This window comes from Drosophila melanogaster, chromosome 2R (genome assembly GCF_000001215.4).
Source record: "Drosophila melanogaster chromosome 2R".
In the NCBI taxonomy this organism is placed as follows: domain Eukaryota; kingdom Metazoa; phylum Arthropoda; class Insecta; order Diptera; family Drosophilidae; genus Drosophila; species Drosophila melanogaster.
Window position 1 is genome coordinate 14185109 of NT_033778.4, and position 27851 is coordinate 14212959.

Here is a 27851-nt window from a genome sequence, read left to right on the forward strand (position 1 = left end):
GAAAGCCCACTGAAAACGCTTCTGCCGGCGCCGCTGCCATCGCTTTCAGCCGGCAGCGCACAGATAGTCGGTCGAAAGCAGCTCCAGACGCGATCAGTACGTTTTGAGTTGTGCTTCGCGACGGTTGGTGATCTTAAAAGTGCTCCGAACACGAACAGTGCCCGCAGTCTCTCGGTTTTTGGTGTTATTTTTTGTAGCTCTGCATCTGTATCTGTATCTGTATCTCGATCGGCTCCAACCCGCTGCATCCGTAACTCTCCCCCCCTAGTGTGTTGCTGTGTGTGTGCGCGTGTGTGTGTGAGCGAGAGTGCTAAGCTTTTTGCTCGCACATCTAACGGTTGCCAAAGTGTGCGTATCGCTGCCTTAACTTGAACTATGGGTCGCATGTTCGTGTGCGTCTAATAAATATATTTAAAAATAAGCATTTCGACATACCGTCGTGGAAATTATGTGACACACACCACAAACACACATATACCAGATCCCAACAAGCACGTCCCATTCATTCGCGCGTTAATATTAAAAAGCCATCCGAGTGCCAAAAGCAACGAAGCGAGCAATAATTGTGATTAATAACAACGAAACAAACGAATTTCGACCGCAAATTAGCCGCATAAGGCCATTCAAATAGCAATAGTCCAGCCAGGTGCACTCACTGAACGGCACCCAAACGGTGATTACCTCATCTGTGTCAGCGCTCCGCCAGCAAAATGGTATCAAAAAGCAATAAAAAGAAACAAGTGTCTCAGCAGCAGCAGTCGTCTACGTCGCCGCCGCCAGCCACATCGACCACAACATCAACGTCGTCGGCCGAGGCCACGAAGCTAACCAAAAAACTGGGTCCCGATGCGTTCGCCACTCTGACCACCAGCAACAGCTCCAGTTCCATGCAGCACGAATCGGTGACGTACGGTGGTGATCCTGTCGGGCCGAGCACTTCGGGTGCTTCTCTGCCAGCGGCTGGAGTTAGGAGCTACAGCAGCCGCAGCAGCCAGAGCAAGAGCAAGGCATCGCAGTCGCATTCCTCCTACACAGAGCAATCTCAGTCCCAGCTGCAGTCCGAGCAGTACAGCAGCAAGATCTCGCGGGATTATGCCAATCAGAAGATCATATCATCGATTGATCTGCTCGAAAGTGAAAAGAAGGAGCCAGTATTCTCGGTGCCCATCGATGTGGTGGAGATCGCAACGCCAACGCTCTCCGTCTCCGCCAGCGGGGGCAGTGTTTCGAAAATGTTCACGTCCTCGTCGATGTCTTCCAGTCAACAGCAGCAGCAGGCCAGTAGCTCCAGCTCGTACTTTGAAGCCACAACCAGTTCCAGCCGGAGCGCTAACGAAACGCTGATTGCCAGCGAGAGAGCCGACACGGCTACCGGTATGACATCATCCGGGCCGAGGAAACAGGTTGGCTTCGATACAGACACCAAGACAGTGACAAACGCCACCACCAGCAACAGCAACAGCAGCAGCAGCAGCACAAGCACAAACATCAACATCAACACCAGCGGCAGCCGCAGCAGCAATTTGAGCGAATCTCAGAGCGTGCCAAAGCTGCCAATGAGCGGAACAGCTGATGCTCCCGCATCGGTGACGTCGCAAGGCTACCCCGAACCGGTTGCCGCGTCGTCTGGCGCGACCACAACAAAGGCGACGTCATCGACGCGACGCAACGATAAACTGGAAGTGGCCAGTGCTAAAACAGCTGTTGATAGAGCTACGTCATCGTCGTCGATGGTCGACCAAAGGTCCACCAAAGAGGTTAGCGAGAGTTCAGTCTTGAAAAGCTCCACCAGCAGCAAGCAGTCAAAGTCGTCGTCCAAGAAAGAGGTGTACGATGTGAAGACCAAAACCTGGACGGAGTACAGCGATGGCAGTTCTCATGGCCCGAGTAAGACCCGGCCGACCTTTGAGCGTTATGTCAGCAAGGAATCCGATGGCACATCCAAAGTGACGTACAAGAAGAAAATCTACGACAGACGCAACAATCGGTGGCGCGTGGTGGACGAACGGACGGTGGATAGCACCGCCGACACGGGCTATCCCGAAATAGTCGATGATGTCATTAACACAACAAGAACCACATACACCACCAAGGTGTACGACACGAAGCTCGGCAAGTGGACTGTTGTGGACGAGAAGTCGTTCACTGATACGAAAGCTTTTGTGCCCAATGACATTGCTCGTGAAATCGAGAAAGATAATACCGATGTTGCAAACATAACGACTACAACGGAGGTGACGAAGGTAAGTCGGTGATTGTGCGTGGCAGCGTGTGGGCGTTCCTTCGACTCTCCCAAATGCCATCGAGCACCTCGTCGTGGGTGTGTGTTTAGTTTAAATTCTAAGTCATTTTTTTTGTTGTTGAATTAGATTTTCGATGCGAGCATCAACGACTGGCGCGTTCTGGACGAGAAGGTGCACACGGATGTTATTGAGAAGATCGTAGAGGCTCCCAAGAAGACCATTTACGTGGACGAGTTTGTGGAGATTGAGAAGAACACATCGATATCGGAGAACAACGAAAACATAACACTGAACTTGAAGGAGACATCGAAACACAAAAATATTACCGAAAATATTTATGATGAAATCGATTATGTGCGCACTGATAAGCAACGCCTGAACGACTCAAGAACAGTGAGTAGATTAGTTAAGCAAAGAACATAAATATTTGTGTTTAGAAAAACGTTGTTGAATTAATAACAGCTTAAAATATATTGCTTACTAATTATTTGTTTTGTGCTTTCATCATTAGCGTGGAGTTGCAAAAAACAAGTCAACAACACATAGTGAAAGATGCATTTGTGAAATCTGCACATGCGGGTAAGATTCAGTGTACGCGTACATAATCTGATATACTAATTGCCTTCATATTTTAGGCGGCACCATTGCTCAAGCAGTACAACGAAGTCTACGGAAAATACGGTTATTCAAACTGAAGGTAAGTGTAATTGTATAAATAAATTATAAAAAAGTTAACCCCTTGGAGTTTCCACAGATAACGTTGACGAAGCATATACAAGGATACGTACAAATACATGGTCGAAAGAAGATAATGGAAACATTCCCAAGCAAAACGAAGACATTCTAGTGGACTATATAGTCATTAAGAAGCCAGAAGACAACTTAAGACCTGAGGGAGACTTTATAGTTCCTCCGAAGGAGCCATACAAGCCGGGAGAAAAACGTGAAAAGATTGTGCATACCGACAACCTTCGTACAGAAGGAGAAATGACTTTTGTGGAGAAGGAGGAATACCAATATACAGTTCGTCCGGGATACGTTAAGCCTACAGACAATCTAAAGCCGGAAGGCGAGTTTTACAGTCCAGAAAAACCTAAGTATCAACCAGGAGATCGGCCATCTCAAGTGCGACACCAAGACAATCTAAAACCAGAAGGCGAATTTTACACGCCTGAGAAACCAGGATACGCTCCAGCCGATCGTCCCACACAAAAAAGGCCGGTGGATAACCTCAAGCCGGAGGGAGAATTTGTTTCACCAGAAAAACCCAAATATACCCCAGCCGAAAGACCAGAAAAAATAATAAGAAGTGATAACTTGAGAACTGAAGGTGAAATGACATTTGTGGAGAAAGAGGAATATCAATATGTCACACGACCGGGACAAGTCAAGCCAACGGATAACTTAAGACCAGAGGGTTCATTTTATAGTCCTGAAAAGGCAAAGTATCGCCCTGGCGAACGTCCATCTCAAGTGCGTCCAGTTGATAATCTTAAACCAGAAGGTGACTTTTATACACCCGAAAGACCAGGATTTGAATCTGCAGAAAGGCCAGTTCAAAAAAAACCGGAGGACAATCTAAAGCCAGATGGGGAATTCGTACGGCCAGAGAAACAAGTTTACAAGCCGGCCGATAAAACTGAAAGAATTATTCGAAAAGATAATCTTCGTACGGAAGGAGAAATGACGTTTGTAGAGAGAGAAGAATATCACTATGTGGTACGTCCTGACCAGGTTAAACCATTGGACAATCTTAAGCCTGAGGGAGAATTCTACAGTCCCGAGAAACCCAAGTACAAGCCCGGCGAAAGACCTTCCCAAGTTAGACCAGAAGATAATCTGAGGCCAGAGGGTGAATTCTACACACCGGAAAAGCCAGGATTCAGGCCAGCTGAAAGACCAGTACAGAAAAAACCACAGGACAACTTAAAGCCGGAAGGCGAATTCGTGAAGCCTGAGAAACAAGTTTACAGGCCGGCCGATAAAACGGAAAGAATTATTCGGAAAGATAATCTTCGTACGGAAGGAGAAATGACGTTTGTAGAGAGGGAAGAATATCAATATGTGGTACGACCTGACCAGGTTAAACCATTGGACAATCTTAAGCCTGAGGGAGAATTCTACAGTCCGGAGAAACCCAAGTACAAGCCCGGCGAAAGACCTTCCCAGGTTAGGCCAGAAGATAATTTAAGGCCAGAGGGTGAATTCTACACACCGGAAAAGCCAGGATTCAGGCCCGCTGAGAGGCCAGAGCAAAAGAAACCAGAGGACAACCTGAAACCCGAGGGCGAATTCTACAGTCCCGAGAAACCCAAGTACAAGCCCGGCGAAAGACCTTCCCAAGTTAGACCAGAAGATAATCTGAGGCCAGAGGGTGAATTCTACACACCGGAAAAGCCAGGATTCAGGCCAGCTGAAAGACCAGAGCAAAAGAAACCAGAGGACAACCTGAAACCCGAGGGAGAATTCTACAGTCCGGAGAAACCTAAGTACAAGCCCGGCGAAAGACCTTCCCAGGTTAGGCCAGAAGATAATCTCCGACCAGAAGGTGAATTCTATACTCCGGAAAAGCCAGGATTCAGGCCAGCTGAAAGACCAGTACAGAAAAAACCACAGGACAACTTAAAGCCGGAAGGCGAATTCGTGAAGCCTGAGAAACAAGTTTACAGGCCGGCCGATAAAACTGAAAGAATTATTCGGAAAGATAATCTTCGTACGGAAGGAGAAATGACGTTTGTAGAGAGGGAAGAATATCAATATGTGGTACGACCTGACCAGGTTAAACCATTGGACAATCTTAAGCCTGAGGGAGAATTCTACAGTCCCGAGAAACCCAAGTACAAGCCCGGCGAAAGACCTTCCCAAGTTAGACCAGAAGATAATCTGAGGCCAGAGGGTGAATTCTACACACCGGAAAAGCCAGGATTCAGGCCAGCTGAAAGACCAGAGCAAAAGAAACCAGAGGACAACCTGAAACCCGAGGGAGAATTCTACAGTCCGGAGAAACCTAAGTACAAGCCCGGCGAAAGACCTTCCCAAGTTAGACCAGAAGATAATCTGAGGCCAGAGGGTGAATTCTACACACCGGAAAAGCCAGGATTCAGGCCAGCTGAAAGACCAGAGCAAAAGAAACCACAGGACAACCTGAAACCCGAGGGAGAATTCTACAGTCCCGAGAAACCCAAGTACAAGCCCGGCGAAAGACCTTCCCAAGTTAGACCAGAAGATAATCTGAGGCCAGAGGGTGAATTCTACACACCGGAAAAGCCAGGATTCAGGCCAGCTGAAAGACCAGAGCAAAAGAAACCAGAGGACAACCTGAAACCCGAGGGAGAATTCTACAGTCCGGAGAAACCTAAGTACAAGCCCGGCGAAAGACCTTCCCAAGTTAGACCAGAAGATAATCTGAGGCCAGAGGGTGAATTCTACACACCGGAAAAGCCAGGATTCAGGCCAGCTGAAAGACCAGAGCAAAAGAAACCACAGGACAACCTGAAACCCGAGGGAGAATTCTACAGTCCCGAGAAACCCAAGTACAAGCCCGGCGAAAGACCTTCCCAAGTTAGACCAGAAGATAATCTGAGGCCAGAGGGTGAATTCTACACACCGGAAAAGCCAGGATTCAGGCCAGCTGAGAGGCCAGAGCAAAAGAAACCACAGGACAACCTGAAACCCGAGGGAGAATTCTACAGTCCGGAGAAACCTAAGTACAAGCCCGGCGAAAGACCTTCCCAAGTTAGACCAGAAGATAATCTGAGGCCAGAGGGTGAATTCTACACACCGGAAAAGCCAGGATTCAGGCCAGCTGAAAGACCAGAGCAAAAGAAACCAGAGGACAACCTGAAACCCGAGGGAGAATTCTACAGTCCGGAGAAACCTAAGTACAAGCCCGGCGAAAGACCTTCCCAAGTTAGACCAGAAGATAATCTGAGGCCAGAGGGTGAATTCTACACACCGGAAAAGCCAGGATTCAGGCCAGCTGAGAGGCCAGAGCAAAAGAAACCACAGGACAACCTGAAACCCGAGGGCGAATTCTACAGTCCCGAGAAACCCAAGTACAAGCCCGGCGAAAGACCTTCCCAGGTTAGGCCAGAAGATAATCTCCGACCAGAAGGTGAATTCTATACTCCGGAAAAGCCAGGATTCAGGCCAGCTGAAAGACCAGTACAGAAAAAACCACAGGACAACTTAAAGCCGGAAGGCGAATTCGTGAAGCCTGAGAAACAAGTTTACAGGCCGGCCGATAAAACGGAAAGAATTATTCGGAAAGATAATCTTCGTACGGAAGGAGAAATGACGTTTGTAGAGAGGGAAGAATATCAATATGTGGTACGACCTGATCAGGTTAAACCATTGGACAATCTTAAGCCTGAGGGAGAATTCTACAGTCCCGAGAAACCCAAGTACAAGCCCGGCGAAAGACCCTCCCAAGTTAGACCAGAAGATAATCTGAGGCCAGAGGGTGAATTCTACACACCGGAAAAGCCAGGATTCAGGCCCGCTGAGAGGCCAGAGCAAAAAAAACCAGAGGACAACCTGAAACCCGAGGGCGAATTCTACAGTCCCGAGAAACCCAAGTACAAGCCCGGCGAAAGACCTTCCCAAGTTAGACCAGAAGATAATCTGAGGCCAGAGGGTGAATTCTACACACCGGAAAAGCCAGGATTCAGGCCAGCTGAGAGGCCAGAGCAAAAGAAACCACAGGACAACCTGAAACCCGAGGGAGAATTCTACAGTCCGGAGAAACCTAAGTACAAGCCCGGCGAAAGACCTTCCCAAGTTAGACCAGAAGATAATCTGAGGCCAGAGGGTGAATTCTACACACCGGAAAAGCCAGGATTCAGGCCCGCTGAGAGGCCAGAGCAAAAGAAACCAGAGGACAACCTGAAACCCGAGGGCGAATTCTACAGTCCCGAGAAACCCAAGTACAAGCCCGGCGAAAGACCTTCCCAGGTTAGGCCAGAAGATAATCTCCGACCAGAAGGTGAATTCTATACTCCGGAAAAGCCAGGATTCAGGCCAGCTGAAAGACCAGTACAGAAAAAACCACAGGACAACTTAAAGCCGGAAGGCGAATTCGTGAAGCCTGAGAAACAAGTTTACAGGCCGGCCGATAAAACGGAAAGAATTATTCGGAAAGATAATCTTCGTACGGAAGGAGAAATGACGTTTGTAGAGAGGGAAGAATATCAATATGTGGTACGACCTGATCAGGTTAAACCATTGGACAATCTTAAGCCTGAGGGAGAATTCTACAGTCCCGAGAAACCCAAGTACAAGCCCGGCGAAAGACCCTCCCAAGTTAGACCAGAAGATAATCTGAGGCCAGAGGGTGAATTCTACACACCGGAAAAGCCAGGATTCAGGCCAGCTGAAAGACCAGTACAGAAAAAACCACAGGACAACTTAAAGCCGGAAGGCGAATTCGTGAAGCCTGAGAAACAAGTTTACAGGCCGGCCGATAAAACGGAAAGAATTATTCGGAAAGATAATCTTCGTACGGAAGGAGAAATGACGTTTGTAGAGAGGGAAGAATATCAATATGTGGTACGACCTGATCAGGTTAAACCATTGGACAATCTTAAGCCTGAGGGAGAATTCTACAGTCCCGAGAAACCCAAGTACAAGCCCGGCGAAAGACCCTCCCAAGTTAGACCAGAAGATAATCTGAGGCCAGAGGGTGAATTCTACACACCGGAAAAGCCAGGATTCAGGCCCGCTGAGAGGCCAGAGCAAAAGAAACCAGAGGACAACCTGAAACCCGAGGGCGAATTCTACAGTCCGGAGAAACCTAAGTACAAGCCCGGCGAAAGACCTTCCCAGGTTAGGCCAGAAGATAATCTCCGACCAGAAGGTGAATTCTATACTCCGGAAAAGCCAGGATTCAGGCCAGCTGAAAGACCAGTACAGAAAAAACCACAGGACAACTTAAAGCCGGAAGGCGAATTCGTGAAGCCTGAGAAACAAGTTTACAGGCCGGCCGATAAAACGGAAAGAATTATTCGGAAAGATAATCTTCGTACGGAAGGAGAAATGACTTTTATAGAGAGGGAAGAATATCAATATGTGGTACGACCTGACCAGGTTAAACCATTGGACAATCTTAAGCCTGAGGGAGAATTCTACAGTCCCGAGAAACCCAAGTACAAGCCCGGCGAAAGACCTTCCCAGGTTAGGCCAGAAGATAATTTAAGGCCAGAGGGTGAATTCTATACTCCGGAAAAGCCAGGATTCAGGCCCGCTGAGAGGCCAGAGCAAAAGAAACCAGAGGACAACTTGAAACCCGAGGGCGAATTCTACAGTCCGGAGAAACCTAAGTACAAGCCCGGCGAAAGACCTTCCCAGGTTAGGCCAGAAGATAATCTCCGACCAGAAGGTGAATTCTATACTCCGGAAAAGCCAGGATTCAGGCCAGCTGAAAGACCAGTACAGAAAAAACCACAGGACAACTTAAAGCCGGAAGGCGAATTCGTGAAGCCTGAGAAACAAGTTTACAGGCCGGCCGATAAAACGGAAAGAATTATTCGGAAAGATAATCTTCGTACGGAAGGAGAAATGACGTTTGTAGAGAGGGAAGAATATCAATATGTGGTACGACCTGATCAGGTTAAACCATTGGACAATCTTAAGCCTGAGGGAGAATTCTACAGTCCCGAGAAACCCAAGTACAAGCCCGGCGAAAGACCCTCCCAAGTTAGACCAGAAGATAATCTGAGGCCAGAGGGTGAATTCTACACACCGGAAAAGCCAGGATTCAGGCCCGCTGAGAGGCCAGAGCAAAAGAAACCAGAGGACAACTTGAAACCCGAGGGCGAATTCTACAGTCCGGAGAAACCTAAGTACAAGCCCGGCGAAAGACCTTCCCAGGTTAGGCCAGAAGATAATCTCCGACCAGAAGGTGAATTCTATACTCCGGAAAAGCCAGGATTCAGGCCAGCTGAAAGACCAGTACAGAAAAAACCACAGGACAACTTAAAGCCGGAAGGCGAATTCGTGAAGCCTGAGAAACAAGTTTACAGGCCGGCCGATAAAACGGAAAGAATTATTCGGAAAGATAATCTTCGTACGGAAGGAGAAATGACGTTTGTAGAGAGGGAAGAATATCAATATGTGGTACGACCTGATCAGGTTAAACCATTGGACAATCTTAAGCCTGAGGGAGAATTCTACAGTCCCGAGAAACCCAAGTACAAGCCCGGCGAAAGACCCTCCCAAGTTAGACCAGAAGATAATCTGAGGCCAGAGGGTGAATTCTACACACCGGAAAAGCCAGGATTCAGGCCCGCTGAGAGGCCAGAGCAAAAGAAACCAGAGGACAACCTGAAACCCGAGGGAGAATTCTACAGTCCCGAGAAACCCAAGTACAAGCCCGGCGAAAGACCTTCCCAAGTTAGACCAGAAGATAATCTGAGGCCAGAGGGTGAATTCTACACACCGGAAAAGCCAGGATTCAGGCCCGCTGAGAGGCCAGAGCAAAAGAAACCAGAGGACAACCTGAAACCCGAGGGAGAATTCTACAGTCCCGAGAAACCCAAGTACAAGCCCGGCGAAAGACCCTCCCAAGTTAGACCAGAAGATAATCTGAGGCCAGAGGGTGAATTCTACACACCGGAAAAGCCAGGATTCAGGCCCGCTGAGAGGCCAGAGCAAAAGAAACCAGAGGACAACCTGAAACCCGAGGGCGAATTCTACAGTCCGGAGAAACCTAAGTACAAGCCCGGCGAAAGACCTTCCCAAGTTAGACCAGAAGATAATCTCCGACCAGAAGGTGAATTCTATACTCCGGAAAAGCCAGGATTCAGGCCAGCTGAAAGACCAGTACAGAAAAAACCACAGGACAACTTAAAGCCGGAAGGCGAATTCGTGAAGCCTGAGAAACAAGTTTACAGGCCGGCCGATAAAACGGAAAGAATTATTCGGAAAGATAATCTTCGTACGGAAGGAGAAATGACTTTTATAGAGAGGGAAGAATATCAATATGTGGTACGACCTGACCAGGTTAAACCATTGGACAATCTTAAGCCTGAGGGAGAATTCTACAGTCCCGAGAAACCCAAGTACAAGCCCGGCGAAAGACCTTCCCAGGTTAGGCCAGAAGATAATCTCCGACCAGAAGGTGAATTCTACACTCCGGAAAAGCCAGGATTCAGGACCGCTGAGAGGCCAGAGCAAAAGAAACCAGAGGACAACTTACGGCCGGAAGGAGACTTTTACAGTCCAGAAAAGCAACCTTACAGGCCTGGAGAACGTCCAACGCAAGTTCGACCTGAGGATAATTTGAGACCCGAAGGGAAATTCTTTGCTCCAGAAAAGCCAGGATATAAGGCCGGAGACCGACCGGTACCTAAGAAACCCGTTGATAATCTAAAGACTGAAGGCGAGTTCTTTACTCCCGATCGACCAAAATATCAACCAGCCGATCGAGTAACTGTTGTAAGGCAGAAAGATAACTTGAAGGTGGAAGGAGAATTCTACGTTCAAGAAAAAGAGGTCTTTAAACCAGCTGAAAGGCCTAAACAGAAAAAACCTCATGATAACTTAAAACCAGAGGGCGAAATGGTTATACCGGAAAAGGGCAAATATAAGCCTGCCGATAAGGTGACAAGAGTTATTCATAAGGACAACCTTCGTAGTGAAGGAGAAATGACTTTCACGGAAAAAACTGAGTACCATAATGTTGTTAGACCCACCCCAGTGAAGCCAGAAGATAACCTGCGGACCTCTGGAAAACTTTACGTACCTGAAAAGCCCGTTCATACAAATGGTGAACGCCCCGAGCCGGTTAAGCCTAAAGACAATTTGAAACCAGAAGGTGTTATGTATACCCCGGAAAAACCGAAATATGAGCCCGCTTCCCGTCCAGAGCAGAAGAAGTATGCCGACAACTTGAAACCTGAGGGTAAGATGCACATTCCCGAAAAGGATGGGTACCGGCCTGCCGATAAGGTGAAGACGGTTATTAGAAAAGATAATTTAAGAACCGAGGGCGAAATGACATTCACCCAGAAGGAAGAATACCATCATGTTAAACGACCGGAACAAGTAAAGCCAAGTGATAACCTAAAAGTCGAAGGTGAATTCTATACACCCAATAAAACTTCCTTTACACCCGCCGAGCGACCAGTTCAAAAGAAACCAAAAGACAATCTTAAGCCGGAAGGAGAATTTTATAAGAGAACAGACCGAAGCGAGACCGATAGCAAGATGGTTACAGAAACCATTAAGAGAGAAACGCCAAAACGTCCTGTTGACAATCTTAAGCTAGAAGGGTCTATGACAGTGACCAGAAGAAATGATTATAAATCTACGGCGAACACAACGGTTGACAAAGTACAACGTACTCAAAAAATTAACCACAATAGTTCATCTATTACTTTGGGAAGTGACACAACAATCCGAAAAACAACAAATCAGATGAACTATGTTTCTGGCAAGGACGCTGTCAAACAAGTCGATTCGAATGGCCAAAATCCGGTTGATGGTCTCATTGTTGTATCTACAACAAAGGTAACTACTGTCATAGGAGGGCGTCATAAGAAGGAACCAGAAACCGAGTATGTCAAGAGGCCCGCTAAGATAAACGTAATAGAAAATGTTGCGAAAAATACCACAACGACAAATATCGAAAACACTCAAAACATCCATAAGGAATCCACGTCCTTGCAAAGAAATCAAAAGGTCATTAAAGGTACGGAAATTATTACGGGTACGGATGTATCCAGTACCGCTATTGAATCTAATCGTAGTCATTTAACCGACAAGAACACTGGCGACATAAGCTCAAAAGTTATTTCCGGTGGCTCAGTCTCTAATAACGTAACGGGTGAAACATCGTCTCGCGTAATTTCTGGCAGAAATGTTACGTCTAATATAACTGAGAATTCGACTTCACGCGTGATGTCTGGCAGAAACGTATCGAGTGATGCATTTGGCGAAACCACCACTCGTGTTGTATCCGGAAGATCGGCCGCCAATAACATTACCGGCGATACAACAAGCCGGGTTCTGTCTGGAAGCACAGTTGGACATAACATCAGCGAAGATTCAACATCGCGAACCGTCTCAGGGGGTAGAAGTTCTGCCAACAATATTGTGACTGGTAGCACATCCTCGCACATGACCACTTCAAAGCATTTCCATCATCGAAAGAGCGAATTCTCGTCAGAAGCCGACGTCTCCAATACGGTCTTCCATCGCAAGAACGTAACCACCGATTCGAATACAGCCAATGGCAGCCTGACGTCCAATGGCAAGATGCAGCGCAAGAGCATACTGAATCTACACGAGCAGCCATCGAGCACCACCACCTATGGTGGCGAGCGTCAGAGTTACAGCAGCATCCATCGCCAAAATCGAGACTCTGACGCAAATGCAACTTTTTCGACCGAGCGTCGTACGTGCAACGTGCACAAAGAGAACAGGGAGCAGACTGTGAAGAACTCATCCTCAATGACCCGCATCATTTCTGGTGGAACCAGCGGTTCGAATGCCGAACGATCAACGGTGACACGCAGCCATGTTTCGGGTGGTGGCGGCATTGATTTTTCGTCTCAATCACATTCCCACACCGGAAGCCATACCAGCCGACATCGAGGAGGAAATCAGCAGGTGTCCAGCTTGGGCGGTGGCATCGATTTCCCCTCCTACAGTGCCCATGGCCATGGCGCCGAGCGTGTGGTAACCCGTCGAGGAAATCAGTCCTCAATTAGTCTGGGCAATGAAAAGTTTACCGGCTCCAGTTTGTACAAGAGCGAATATATAACTGCCCCAAAAACGACGTGTGCTGTGCATAAGATTAAACAAGGTGCATTCCAACATACAAGAAGTACTCAAGAACATAAGTTCTTCAAGACCTCAAACTAACACAGCCCGACTACGAGTATATTATACATATCCTTTGCTTTACTAATACAGAAAACCCATATTAATGTTATCATAAGCTTCCATGACAATATACGTTTTATAAAATATACAAACCAATCCGAAAATGAATATTAACAATAAAGACAACATTCTTAAATCGACGTCTTTCACTTTCTTTGCACCAAAAGAATGGGGTTTTCTTTTAGGATCAACTGGAGATGATGTCTTTATTGAGAGTTTAAAAGATGCTAGTGTCGTTTTAAGGGCTAGTATGTAAAGGTAACTGTATATTTAAACGTTAAAAAAATCCGTTCGGCTATATATAAACAATGAGTTCTATCTATAACATACTCATACACTTTGTTTTTCATTTGTATAATGATGTACATTTGCAGTTTATCGTTTTACTCTGTTCAATTTGTCTATATCTTATAATGCATATTAACACAATAAATATTTCTCTTTTTCTCATATTCGTACATACTTAGGTATACTTTTATATATTCATCGTTTCTCTTAACTTATTTATTGTGTATATCATATATCAATATTACTTTTGTTTGGAAGACATTTTTTCGCTTGTTTGGAAGACTTGCGTTTCGTTTCTTACAGACTAACATTATTGTTTTATAATTTCGTTTCGCATGTATGATATTTATTTAACTCGATCCTCGACATTTTGGACACAGCCAAATTGATGACAAAGCATCTGGAAGACCATGCCATGCCCAAATGAGTCGAGTATCATAAATAAGAATCTTTTGATTGGATAGTTTACATTCAATTTAAAATGGAAGACCGATTTCAAATGCATTTATCAGGGCATTGCCCGAATCGTAGATACCAATAACGCCGAAGAGCACGCCGAGCCCAATGATGAGGTAGTCTTTGGCTATTTCCTTCTGATCGAGCAGATGCCCCTTGATCTTGATGTGGAAATAGCAAGGCCAGATAAAGCTGAGCATTGTGCCAGTGAAGCTGCCAATGAAACCCATCAGAATGGAGAAGTGGGGAATGAAAATGGCCATCAGTATGGTGGATACAATGACGCCGACACGGAAGCCCAGACCCCAAACCTTCAGTTCCCCGTCCAGATTCCAGATGGTTGGAAATTTGGTCTTTGGCGGACCTCTAAAGAAGTTGCGTTCGAGCAGCTCACAGGCAGCATAGTAGGGCAAGGGGTAGCTCAGAAGGGCCTTGATGACCAGGAAGAAGTTCACCATGCCCTTAAAGCCCTGCGAGTGCAGATTGTTGGTAATCACCTGCTGTGTATCGTTCTGGAAGGTCAGAAAGCAGATATACCCGAATCCGGCCTTAAACACAGCAGCCGCTATGTGAGACCAGTCCAGCATCCAGTTGAATTTGGAGCGATCGATCATGTTGCCCTCGAGCGTGGGCAGAAAGATCTGGGAGGTGTACGAGAAGACGATGACGCCCAGTGAGATCGGAAAGTTCTCCATGTCGATGCTAAATCGAACCTTGGACCAACCCCAATCGCCAATCTGCAGCAGGCAATAGCCCAGTATCACGGCGTTTATCACGATGTGCGACATTGTGCACCAGAACGAGAGCGTTGATACCATTTTCAGTGACTTAAGGAATCCCATGGGCAGCAGGAATATGCCCACGAATAGCATCCAGGATCGCGAGTCGAACGAGCCCTGTGGATACGTTCCGGCCAATAGATCGCCGCACACCACCACGTACAGGATGCAGGTCATCAGAAGCTCGATAAGCTGGGCAATGCTGACTGCCCGGGCGCCCAATTTTGGACCAAAACATACCTTGGCTATGGCCACATAACTATCGCGCACTCGCACCATTTGTCCCGTTGCCGGATCCGGTTCGTATAGACACTGCACCAGGACCTTGCCCGTATAGCAGCAGATGTGTGCTATTCCCACCATGGCCACGATGGCCCAATAGCCGCCATGGAGGACGGCAAACGGCAGCGATACGATGAACATGCCCTGAATGGCATTGGTCACGTTCCAGGCCGCTTGGAATTCGTCGATTTTGCAGCCGCCGCCACCTTCTCCCTCGCAAACAAATGAGCTTCCCTCGGAGGCGATGCTACCTTGCCTGCGGAAGATGGATTTGGAATGAGTTTAGCACAACAGTCTTAGTTCTATTTCCATAATGAGAATGACCCACCTAAAGCCGTCCGTTTGCTGATACCTGCCGTCGTACTCATTGAAGGATGTGCTCTGGTACTCGTTCCTATACTCGCCATCGCCATCGCCACCGCCCTCGCCATCGTTTGTCCAGCTACCGGCGTTCCGGAATGGATTCGAACTCATCTCGGTGGTGTCTCCGCCATCCATGCCCGCCTCCATGGCCTTGTGCTGGGCCTGCTGGCTGTGGTGGTGCTGCTGGGCGGTGCTACCCGGCGGTTGCTCGTAGTCTTTGCGTTCTGGAATTTGCTGTCGGGCCGTTTGCACGGCCACATTGAGTATGTTTCTCAGTGGCGGCAATGGCGTGGCTTTCAATTTGGCTATGAATGACATGTTTGATGCTGGCTACTAACGGCCCTGATGATGCTGAAATGGCTTATGGCGATGGCGATGGCGATGGTGGTGGTAGTAGTGTTGGAGGTGGGGGTGGTCTTGGCCTGATGGCGGCGGCTGCGGTGGTGTCAAGAAGGCGTGCGAAGTATATCGATTTTATTAGAATTTTCTTTAACAATTTCGTTGGCCTCCAGATTCCGCAATGGTATTCGAATTTCTTAACTACTGTCGTCACATGGGGATTAACAATCTAGAAAATAAAACTGAATTTTGACTCAGATTTTCGCCTTTGATTGCGACAACTTGGCGCCCTTGTGCGAATGGAGCGCGTTAATCATGCGATTCTCGGATACTTGCACATCCTTGCTCACTCGAATCTCGAAGTCCAGTTTGAAAAAGCGAGCTGAAACTGTCGTTACCGATGCGGAAAATAGTTGAAAAATGCTTTCGAAATTTATGTAACGTGGAAAATCCGTGGCCGTGCGAATAGGAAAAGAAAATCTTTGCACTCCAACCTGATGGAACTGGCAGTGCGCAGGATCCGGTCGTGTATATATCGGGTGGCTGTGTCAGTGTCATATGGTCACGGTCCATCCGCGTTCCACCCCCAAAGAAGCTGTCACTGGGAGGATGCGTTCCACATTGACATTGAAATCGATTATGCGTTTCGATTACTTAGGAATTACTTTATTTCGTTATGTCTCTTATTTTTGTTTTGTATCGTATCTATGCAGTTCTAATAATTGTACAATTCAATGGGTGGTTCTACTACTAGGTTTTATGGGGAAGGGGCTGGAAGAACATTGTGGGTGCGGAAAGCAATCTTAAGACTACCTAAACCACTCTCTAAAACTCTATGCTCGAAATATTACAAATGTCGTCTGATCAGAGTCAATTGCTGTAGCAGGTCTTGCGCACTCCTGCCAGAATGTTGCTAATCTCATCATCTTTGCGCTGCTGCTGCTCGAAGAGCATCTCACCGACTCCGACTCCGACGCCCACTCCCACGCCCACGCCCACCATGCCGGGTGCGGGTCCAAAGTGATGATGATGGTGCTGCTGCATGCTAATTGCTGCCGAATTGGAGGTCACCGTCTGGTTGGGTGGCACTGACAGGGAGGGCGGAGCCGAGTGGGATGCCTGCTGATGGTGGACGGGCGCTTGGTTCTGTGGCTGACTCTGGGCCATTCCCTCGTATCCGCCATAGTTGCCGTAGTGCAGGTAACCACTCTGAATGGGCTGCGCTCCGTAGGCGCCCGATGTCGTCTGCTGGAACGGCACGGCCAGCTGGAGAGGAAAGGCGGCCAGCGAGGTGGGCGGATACGGAAGTTGGGTGTAGTAGCTAGCTGCCGTTGCAGGCAGCATGGCGTTACTGTAGGCCTCCGCCTCGTAGTCGTCGTAGTTCTGATTCGTGTCCGGATACTTAAGGCACTTCTGGCCGCTCGCCGAATCCGATGTGGTCTCCTTGTGCTCCACCGCCGACGTTGAGTAGTCCATATCGTTGCTCTGATAGCGCAGGAAGTCCTCGTATTGCATCCCATAGGCATTGGCGCTGGGCAGATACTCATTGCCGGACAACTCGTTCATGCTGAGCCTGAGATTTCCGCAGTTATCCGCCATGGAGACCGTGTAGCTGCTCATCTCGCTGGTTGGCATGGTGCCGCCGGAGCTTGAGGGTGTACTTGTGACCACATTACAGTGCTGCTGCAGAGCACTAATGCTGTTCCGCATTGAGGTGCTATTGTCATCTTCCGAAACGGATACTGGTGGATAGAATGTGCCCTTGACGGAGTGACCATGATCCAGCAATCCCCGATTGTTGCACGTCACGTACATACCCCTGGCGGCCACCACGGCCACGGAGGTGGGTGCTAGCGGATAGGTGGCAGCATATATACCTTGCTGAGACTGTCCCTGCGATTGTGACCCCTTGTTCTTCTCCTCGGACTTGGCCAGCTTCTCCTGGCGCGACTTGGCCGCACGACTCGGCGACGGCTTGGTTAACTTCTTGAGCAACAGCGAGTTGTCGTAGCCACCGCCCGTGGGCGACGATTCATTGAGCAGGGCGGGCGGACAGTTGGCGGCCAGTGACTCGATCTGTTCCGTGCTGTCCGCATTGCTGTAGCAGTCCACGGAACTGGGCGAGTACGTGGGCTTCAGCGGTTGCTCGTACAGGCCACCCGGAGTTGATTGTCCGTGATTCTGGTTCGTGGAATTGCAGGTGCTTTCGTCGGTGGGCGTTGTATAGCTGGATGATGCGGTGGCCAACGGTGGTGTGGCCAGCTTGGGATTCGACTTGGATCCACCAGTGCCCGGATTGGGTGAACTCTCGCTCTGCTCCTTGCCGCCCGGCTGCATGGCCCGCAGCTTGGACTGCTTGCGTCGTCGGGGTCGGTACTTGTAGTTCGGATGCTCCGTCATGTGAATCACCCGCAGACGCTCCGCCTCCTCCACGTAGGGTCTGCGATCTTGCGGCGTCAGCGATCGCCATTTTTTTCCTGCAGCGAAAAGATGAAGATAAAGTGTGGAGGAATGGGTTAACTTTGAAACCTTAAATCCTAACTTTTTAAACATGAACTATTTTATACATTAAAATATATTGGATCTCATATCCCCTTTATCCTATAATAGCTTACCCAACATCTTGCTGAGGTCGGCATTATGCAGATCGGGATTCTCGTCGGCCAGCTTCTTGCGCTCGATCTTGGCCCAGACCATGAAGGCGTTCATCGGCCGCCGGATGCGCGATTCTTTGGCACTTTTTGACTGGGTTCCGCCGGGCCGATACTTAAGGTCGGCGGGCAGCGGCTTGTGTCGCTCCAGATAGCCACAATTGGGCGCGCACAGGTCGCCCTTGTAGTCGTAGCTCCACATGGACGCCGCTTCAATTGGCGAGTGCGATGTGCAGTCCTCCATCTGTCCGGTTCCACCGCCCACCATGCCAGCGTGCGGATGCGATAGAAATTTGTTCAGTACGGAATTACCGCCGCCACCGAGCAGAGGAATATTGCTGTTAATCAGCGATCCGGAGGCAGTTCCTCCGCCCACATAGGCACTGGACACCATCGGCATGGGCGAGTGACTGTGGCTGTGCGCGGCCAGAACCGCCTCGTTCAGGTGCTCATTCTCGTATCCGGAGCTCTGTATGGCTGGCGAGTGCAGACTGGGCGAGGAGTGCTCGCTTCCCTGGCGCACGTGGTAGATCCCGGCATCGCTGTTGCTCTCGTGCATCAGGCGTCCATCCGTCAGATAGCCACCGTGCTCCGGATAATCGCTGCCGGTGGAGTGACTGTACTCCGGAGTGCGCGAGACGTGCGGATACTTTTTCGAACTGGAAGAAGTGGGGTAAGAATGGATAAGTAAATAATACACTGAGAGAAACCATGATATGAGTGAAAAAATATTCTTTTCTTTCTAAAATTAATCACAGCCTAATATTCAAAAGTAAGTAGTAAATTGATCAGACTGATTTACCATTCCACAAAAAAATCTGTTGTGATGATCATAATTGAAATAATTTCAATGCTAAGAATGTTGATCAACCTTTAATTATCATCTAATTAATTAATTAATTGATAACTTGGCTATGTAGCACAACCAATGCATGTGCCTCATACAAGATGGAGTTATCCACCGAATCAAGTTCCCGCCTCGTATCACATTCATGATCGTTGTTAATCCCTCTCCCGAGGAGCTACTGCTCCAAATTACGTACCGCCGGCAAAAATGTCCGACGAAATGTTCTTTATAATGATATTTAAAAGGGGCTGCTAAATACGTCGACAATTTTCGCGTCGCTGGCACGCACACAGAAGATCAAAAAAGCGAGGGGGCATTGGGGCAACTGGATGGAAAGAGCAAAGGAAAGGGTGGGGGGGGGGGGGTATACCTTTGCATTTATCAGACACCAGAGAGACACAAACTGGAACTCGAGATCGAAACGGAACGGATCGCCTGGGCTCCCGGCATCGGTGCGCTCCTTAATGTCAGCGGACATAAATGTAAATTGGGCGCGTGCAGCTATTGTATTATCAAAGGAGGCCGCTTTAGCTTCAACAAGCCACCGTCGCTGTGTCGGCGGAGTAAGCAAAGAAGCTGGAGCAGAAGCTGGTGACCAGAGCCAGACAGAGGCTCTGGCTCAGATTCAGATTCAGACTCTGGTGCAGTCCACACCGCAACTCAGATCGGGATTGAGAATGAGAATGAGGCTGGCTGGCTGGCTGGCTGGCTGGTTTGCTGGTTTGCTGGAGTCTGGCTGCCTTGCCGGACCTTTATGCATAACTTTTAAAAGTTGCGACATATCGACACATTTCAAAGTAATTCGCCTTCCAAGAATTCAGCAGCATTGGATGCATGGAGAGCGGCCCCCGGACGACAAGTTTAAATATTGCCAAAGCTCCCGAGATCCCGACTCTCGATCCTTTGGGGATCCATTGGGCCATGCCGCAGTATGCGTGCTCCCTCGATCTCCTTCACCTCGATTTGTTACCGTTTGAATTTATTGCTGCCCACTACACTTTTGGTCTATTGTGTGCCGCTGGTGCTGCCGACTCCTGCCTCTTTTGCCTACCTACCTACCACAACCACAACCACAGCCACAACCAGAACCACATCCAGAACCACTGGGCCTAATTGTTTGCCATGAATCCCCAGTTGCTTAGCTCTAATTCCCTTGACTGCCCTGCGATCTTTAGTCTTTCGCTTTTGGTAGGCAGTATCGCCTAGTCCCCGAAAAACCGCTCTAGTTTCGTCGACTTTCTTCCTTGACAATGCCGACTAAGTTGCAAATTTAGCCATACTCAATGCCCATGGTTTCAGTGCTCCTTAGCCCCATCTGAATGTACGGACCCTGGCTGGAAGGTTCGATAATTTATTGAGGGTTTCGCTGTGACGTCGTTACGTTTTTGATATTCGGTTGCGGCTGCCGCTAAATACTTGGCCGCTGTCGATACGCCAGCTTGGCCGAAAAGGGGTACACAAAATTATACCGTCCACCGTCCGCTGTCCACCGTCCACCGTCCTGCCCGTCCGTCCGCCTGTCCGTAAGTCCGTCCAGTTGCCGCTGCTGTCCAAACTGTCCCAACTGTCGGCTGTCGTCTGGTCGAAGTCGGTCTGGCTTTATCCTAAGCCCGCTCACGATCCACGAAGCTGCGCTCGGCTAAGCCAGCTACAGTTTAAAGTTTTCAGCTTTAGCTTCAGATTCAGTTTGCAGCTTTGTGGATGCGGCCTGCTTAGCCATGGCCCTGATTTTAAAATAGGACACATACAGTGGCCGGTAAGTTGGCATTTTTATGCGCGCAAAATGTCAACATCTTTGCAAAATGCCACATATTCCACATTGCAGCCAGCCTCTCTGCACCCTTCATTTCTGTTCCCCTCCACCCTCCTATTACCGAAATCCCCTGTCCAAGTACTCGATGTCCGTCGCCGTTTTGGGGACCCATGGAACGTTTTGTTTACGACAACATCGACTTCTCTGGTGGCTGCCAAAGAGTCCCGGTAAAAGTGGAAAGGGGCCTTGGTAGTTGGTTGTTGGTAGTTGGAGGTGACTGAGCCGGTCTGTGAGGGGTGGTAGGGGAGACTCCCCTCGTGGCTGCCACAAAAGTAGGCAACTCCTCCCTTTTAACAAGCCCCTGGCTTCATTCAGGAGCCGCCAGCCAACCAACTCCCAACCGAAGAAGCCGCATTGATCTGGAGAGTGTCAGGCGCTTTAGCATATTGTGATTCATGTGACGCTCTGCCGCGCTGCTCAAGACAGCCTTTTAAGTTGGATACCCCCAACCCGACATCCCCACATATATAAATATACATACATATATATGTATATGTATATGTATATATGTATGTACATTTGGGGGACAATTGTCACAGGAGTTGGCAATAAAAAAGTTAAACTTGCGGCTTCCTCTTAATCTAAACATTGTCATCCCATATTTCTGGCTAATTTTAGAAAGCGTTTCGCTGCATCTTGCAACATTCGGTTGACAAACTGACATTCCAGCAAATGGGACAGTAATTAAGACAGATCCACCGCTTCGGTGAGCTGTCAATACCTTTTGTCTAGCCACTGGTCGTCTATTCGCCGTGTTGGGACCAGTTGGGGATACTCTGAGTTGCGGACAGGTATGTGACAACAATTGGGCAGATTTGTCTCGGATTCAGAACAAAACAGAGTGAAGAACAATGGCATTCTATTATTCGGGAGATTTTGTTGCTGGGTATGTCATAGAACGATTTAGACACTGATATGGAAATCAGTGCATATTTCGAAATTATCGTGTAACTGGCTTATCTGAAAATTATGGAATTATAATAGTGAGTTCTAATTACTGCGCTTTCTAATCTGATCTAGTTATCCATAAGATTAACATGTTGGAAATGGTTATTTTCCTATTAAATTTAATTATATACCAATTTCAATTATGCATGATTAGGCTCTAGTGCCAGCGTTCCAATTGAGATAAATCCCATTGGTAATCCGATTAGCTTCATATACATTTTAGAAAGCTTCTGCCCAGCAAAATGGTAATGAACAACCTTGATATATAATTTATGTAGATCTGATTGCGAGCTCCGCTTAGAATCCAATCTAATGCTCGATTGCATAGTTAGGCATCCGAGATTTGCCCACCAAAGAGATGCATGCCTAGAATGGCAAATCATTTGGCGCCTCAACTGCGATCTCGTATTGGGCCAGTTTTGCAGCCTGGCAGCCTGTGGAGAAATGCAAGCGGTGCGGCAAGGTAATAAAAGCCATTTTGGTTTTCGGCCACAGTCAAAGCCGGCTCGGCTCGACTGGCGAGGCTGAATCTGGATAAAGTGGCGGAGTAGGAGGTGGCTGGTGGGACCTGGAGGTGGGTGTGGCCACAGCGCCTGGCGAAGAGGCATCTGCCGTGGCTCTCCATTTGCTCCATTTGCAGTCTATTGGCTGCCTGCTGCGGCTGCAGGCGCCCCGCATACAAAACAGATTTCCAGAGGCCCAGCACAGCACAGTGCACAGTGGAGCTCAGCGCAGGCCAAGAAAACGAGTTTGGCCCAAACGACTTGGCACGACTTGGGCCCAGTTCCAGTTGGAGGTTGGGGCATAGGTAGGGGCGCTGGTGTATGCCAGCATGGATAAACTTGTGGAGCTGGAGCTGCGGCCCAGGTGTGATGTACTTGAATAACTTAACGACGCAGGCCCGGTCTTTCAGCGGGCCGCGATGAGTTGTCGGTCGGTCGGTCGGTCGATCGGATCGGCCATTTACGCATACATATGCATGGCCGCCTATATAATCGTACGTATATGCATATATCTGTATGGCCGCATGTAGATGCTGTTGACCAATAAGCATAAACATCCCAGCATCCGGGCCTAAAGAGCCGCCATCTTAGCTTTAATGAACATGAACATGAAGGTGAGCTACCTGCCTCGCTGCGAATGGGAATGAGATCGGTACGCACAATGGATTGGGCTATAAGGTATAGGTACCTCCATACCTGTGCCTTCTATATAGAGGCGATATATGTGTGTATGTATGTGTGACCTGGCCTGGGCATACCTAATTAAACTAATGAAGCAAGCGAAGAGAGTAGCGTCATCATCATCATCACCATCCATCTTCGAGGGCCGAACGTTGCCGAAGCTGCTGCTTTCGTTCGGCTAATGAGGTTTATTGCGGCTGTCGTCGCTGTGGATCCCCCCAGCCCCACTTCTTGAGGCACCACCCACCCCCATGCCATGCCGAAGAAACAACGAAGACCCAGTTCTCACACAAGCGATTTTAGGAGCATAAAAAAGATACAAAAATTTAATGGATTTTAGCACGCACACCAGCACACGCAGCCAACAGATACATGTACGTGCTCAGATACAGATACACATACAGATACTTATACGTATACACCCTCGCAGGTGGAGGGGTACTAAATTATATGGATTGCATGGAAATGGAGGCAGTGCTGCATGCTCGTACCACTAAGTAGAGTAATTGCATGTGGAGGATCCGTACTTAGCTAGTTGGCTGGATTCGAAAACAACTAACCGGACTTAAATCAGGGTGTTTTCAAAGGTTCCAACCCTTATATTTTTTTTTAGGGTTGACGTTTTACAGGGTGTTGACTGCCTTAAATGTTATTAGACCACTAATTAGTGCTATTAAAATTAATTACTCAGAAAACATTTATGTGGCTCATGTGAAGTAAGTTCGATTTTGCGGGCAGGAATATCTTTTAAAATCAGTTTTAGTTTTAGTTTCGGGTGTATTCCCGTGTATTAAGCTTTTTGTGATCTTCTGTTATGTATATGTTAGTGAATAAATTTGTATTCTTTTACATTTTTTTAAATTATCCTACAACCATAAAACAATTTTAAAGAAATTTTAAAAATGCGAAGTCCAACTTTAGGTCAGTTTAGTATAATTGCAAAACGTTTTATATAAATATTTTGTTAACAAATTATAAGCGTTTAAAACGGCAAGTTAGATTTGGATTTTTTCTCATGTATTTTTAAATCGACCAAAAGTATTTATCAGGTTTTTAAATCTACAGTGAAAGTACCGAAAATCACTTTTCTGCCATTCGGGAAATGTTGAATGAGCAATAATTTAATTTCCTTGGTAATCTGCCAAGTTTAATGCCAATCATGACATATCATTGATGTTACGTCGAATCGGATATGTCTAACCACTTTGGCGATCTCCTCTATTATCCTGTTTAATGGTAAATGTTTTTATTTTTCCACTTCAATATTACAGTTACTAAGCACGCATCTAAGGTTTCACTAGAAATCTGACAAAGTATTCAGTATTGTTTTTGATGATATTGAATATTTAAATTCCTAAAGAAATTCTTATATGATTTTTTGTTGAATGGAAAGGGATTTTTGCTCACATAATATAATAGTTTGATTGCCGTGAATGGCATGTAGTTGTAATACATTAAATTCTGTTATATCAAGTTAAAATAGGATTTCATTTTAAAATAGGAGTGTACTCTTCAGATTCATCAATACAATTAGGCGATTAAGCTGTCCAAACACGATTTATAAACATTTCGAAAGATTTATCTCTCTCTTCCAAGAAGTTACAACCATTGGAATCTCCTTTTACGTCAATGAAAACTTAAGTTCCTGGTTGCAGTAGGGAAAGTCCAGAAATGATCAAGCAAACATTAATTCTTAAATACTATTCACTTTTAGTATCCGGGAAATGTGTAAAAGGCGGACAATCAAAAACAAGTTCTAAAGGAAATAAGTAAATTTCAATTGGATATATGCATTTCCAATCCAGCTTAGTCACGGTAAAGCCTTAATTAATTTTCAAACATTGATTGGAAATCCACATATACAGATGGTTGTTTATTGGCCATAGAATTTTATTTGATATTGAAAACTATTTAGATTGAAAACGAAGTTAGCAAACTTTAGGTAGATCGCAGCCTTGACTTGATTTATGGGGCAGCCATAAAAGATCAAACTGAATGAAATGAAATGCCCCGTCCCGTGATGAGCCAATCCCAAGCAGGAAGATTTGGAAAATGTGACGAAAAATGCGACAGGCTTTCGCCCATGAGACATTCTTAATTGTGATTTTCGGTTTCGAATTTCTTACGAAAAGTGTGTGCGGACTTATCAGAGCTTTTCATCTGTACTTAATTTAATTTCATGGCTTCATTTCCATTCATAATTCCAGCCAATTTGTAGACGGGAATTTCCCGTCGGAAACTACGAAAGTCAGTCAGCTGAAATGGCTAGCTAATACGTATAAAGGGGAAATACTTATATACAGTCATATACTTATATATGGATATTAAAACCTCATGCGTATCTATCAAGCTGTGTAGATCGGATACAAATCTTTATAATGGCCTGACCTCTGGCCGAAATATACCAAATGTTAAGACTTCTTCTCGGTGCGTCGCCTGTGCGTTCTTGGCCTCTGCTTTTTCCCAGGGTCTCCACCCCCGCCGACTTCTCCGGCGTCTTGGTTTACTTTCCACTTGACCAATTTCGAGTCGCGTCCGAAGACGGTTCTTAAGTTATTCGCAGTCGACCATTTACATATTTACGTTTACGTTTACGTTTGCCGAGGGAAACGGAGAGAATCGAGAAGCGGATACGAATACAAGTGCAAGTGCTGCGGGGTCTGAAAACTGGGGCCACACCAAGGAAAATCTAAGCAAATTCCCAGATACTATATACTGTATAACCCCCATATATATATATTTATACATATATAACCGTGCTTTATAGTTGTAGCTTACTGCCACAGTGTGCATTCGACATCCCCGACGGTGTTTCTCGCTGTCGTGCCCGCCGCTAGTATCTTTGTATCTTAGTATCTTAGTATCTGTGATTGTGACTAAGTCTTGAAAAGTCGCAGTCATGGGCCCCCATATATATAAGTATATACATATTTATTGTATATATATATATATGTACGATCTAGAGAATTTCTTCACCACTACACGAGCGCCTTTTCCATTTTTCATTATGGTTATTATCTTGAAGATATGTATCTTCGCTTCGGTTGGATATAATTAAACAGCGAGAAAAAAATTTTAGCATGGGAAAAATGTAAATATTACTTGTAATTTGTTAGCAGATGATGTGGATGTTCGTGATCATATGAGGGTTCCATTTTTATACGGCAACGGCGATGTTCGTGGTAACGGTGACGGTGACGTTGATGTTGTTGCAGTTGCAGTTGTTGCTTCTGTTGTTGTAGTTGTTGCTGTTGTTTTTGCTGTTGCTGACGTCGGTGGTGGCAGGTTGAAATTGGTGTTGTTGTTGTTGTTGTTGGCTTTGCTTTAGCAGGGCCAGCAGCATTTTGCTTAATGTTGCATTATTCCGTTAGTTTTTCCCTTTGTCGGCGGTTCGGGTGGATTGGTGGGTGGTGGCGGTTGGTGGTTCGCTGGTGGTGATGGTGGTGCCACTACTACTGCTACTGATGTCTGCCGGGCCGAGCATTTTTGCCCAGTTACAGTTCCAACCATAAATTTATGTGCCACGGCATGTGTGAATTTGCGTCCATTTGTTGTCAGATTTTGTTTTGTTTGTGGCTCAGAGCCTAACCCACATTTTGGCCACAATTTCGCAATCACCGAGTGATGTAAATATATTTTTGAATCTCACTATTCACTGGTGATTATTTTGAAGATATTGAAAAATACACACTTCAAATTTGGATTTTCGATTGGCACTTGGTGTTGAAAAGATACTTTTCAACACCGGAACGATGTAAACTTTTTATTAAACAGATTGTGTCACTTTTTACATAGTTTTACCGGTATTGATCTACGTTCTTTAAAATCACTTGTTCATTAGTTTTTGGCCCTAAAGCGAGCTGTTTAAAGGTTGACTAACGAACGTATCCGTAGCCTAAAATCAAGGGCTTCGACATTTCACAAGATACAAACAGCGGATAGCGCTCTTGGGAAAATGAAAATTCACGGCACAACAGCAACTACTAAGCAAGTAACTAACTAACTAACTAACAAACTAACTAACTGGGCCTATGTACAGCGGGCCAGTTTGTATGTAGATATATATATATTTATGATTACAGCCCGGGGACGCAGATGGCGATGTCAATGGAGAGCCACCAGAGTCACTACCGAGTTCCGCCGATGCCAGGGCTTGAGTCAGAGTTAAAGGCGAACTGAAAGTCGGAGCCGCATGAACCACGCTGATGACGAACCGCAGGCCAACTGAACTCGACGACCGATCGACGCTCTCGCGAACTGGGGGAACTGTGAGCTGGCGGCTGGCAGCTGGGGAGCTGGGAGATTGTGAACCGAACTGAGGTGTCTCTGCCTTCAGAGCCCGTGCATAAGGCCAAAAAGCGAAAAGCCATAAGCTGAACCTTTCGCGCAGTCTTGAATCGAAACAGCCAGAGAGTGGCGGCAGCGGCAGCAGCAGCAGCTGTTCATCGATGCGGAACGAGCAAGTGGCTCTGGTCCGAGCCCAGGTGACTTGGCCCTGTCTCCCAGACTATGCCGTACCATAGACAAGTATACTTTACCCATAGCCTCCGAACCGAGAGCAGCGGCGAGTTCTTTTGAATCTAATGAAACACAGAGCTTGTTTAATATTCATTCGTTCGTTCGTTCGGTTCGTTTCGTTTTGTTTCGGACTCTCGCGATCTCTCGGTCTCACTTTCAGAAATGTAAAACCTGTTCCCCGAGATCCGTTTGTTGTGGGAGAGACAACTTTGCATTTGGTTTGTTTCAATTGGTGGAGGCCCCCAATGTCGTTGGG

The 27851-nt window shown here is 47.0% G+C and overlaps 3 protein-coding genes across 3 annotated transcripts; 1 reads left to right on the forward strand and 2 right to left on the reverse strand.

Annotated features, from left to right (window-relative positions):
* The first annotated feature begins 95 nt into the window (after window positions 1-95).
* Sdb (SAXO downstream of blistered) lies at window positions 96-13260 on the forward strand. The gene is made up of 5 exons (NM_137093.5): window positions 96-2243; window positions 2370-2636; window positions 2755-2822; window positions 2879-2940; window positions 2998-13260. The coding sequence occupies exons 1-5, from the start codon at window positions 711-713 to the stop codon at window positions 13104-13106; spliced, it is 12039 nt and encodes a 4012-aa protein (NP_610937.4). The 5' UTR covers window positions 96-710; the 3' UTR covers window positions 13107-13260.
* Window positions 13261-13369: 109 nt separating this feature from the next.
* On the reverse strand, window positions 13370-16141 carry VGAT (Vesicular GABA Transporter). The gene is made up of 2 exons (NM_137094.3): window positions 15261-16141; window positions 13370-15188 (listed from the first exon to the last, which is right to left on the reverse strand). The coding sequence occupies exons 1-2, from the start codon at window positions 15611-15613 to the stop codon at window positions 13892-13894; spliced, it is 1650 nt and encodes a 549-aa protein (NP_610938.1). The 5' UTR covers window positions 15614-16141; the 3' UTR covers window positions 13370-13891.
* A 140-nt stretch (window positions 16142-16281) lies between these two features.
* Window positions 16282-27305, reverse strand: Sox15 (Sox box protein 15). Its single transcript, NM_079015.3, has 3 exons — window positions 26180-27305; window positions 18250-18944; window positions 16282-18111 (listed from the first exon to the last, which is right to left on the reverse strand). The coding sequence occupies exons 1-3, from the start codon at window positions 26230-26232 to the stop codon at window positions 16505-16507; spliced, it is 2355 nt and encodes a 784-aa protein (NP_523739.2). The 5' UTR covers window positions 26233-27305; the 3' UTR covers window positions 16282-16504.
* Between the last annotated feature and the right edge of the window lie 546 nt (window positions 27306-27851).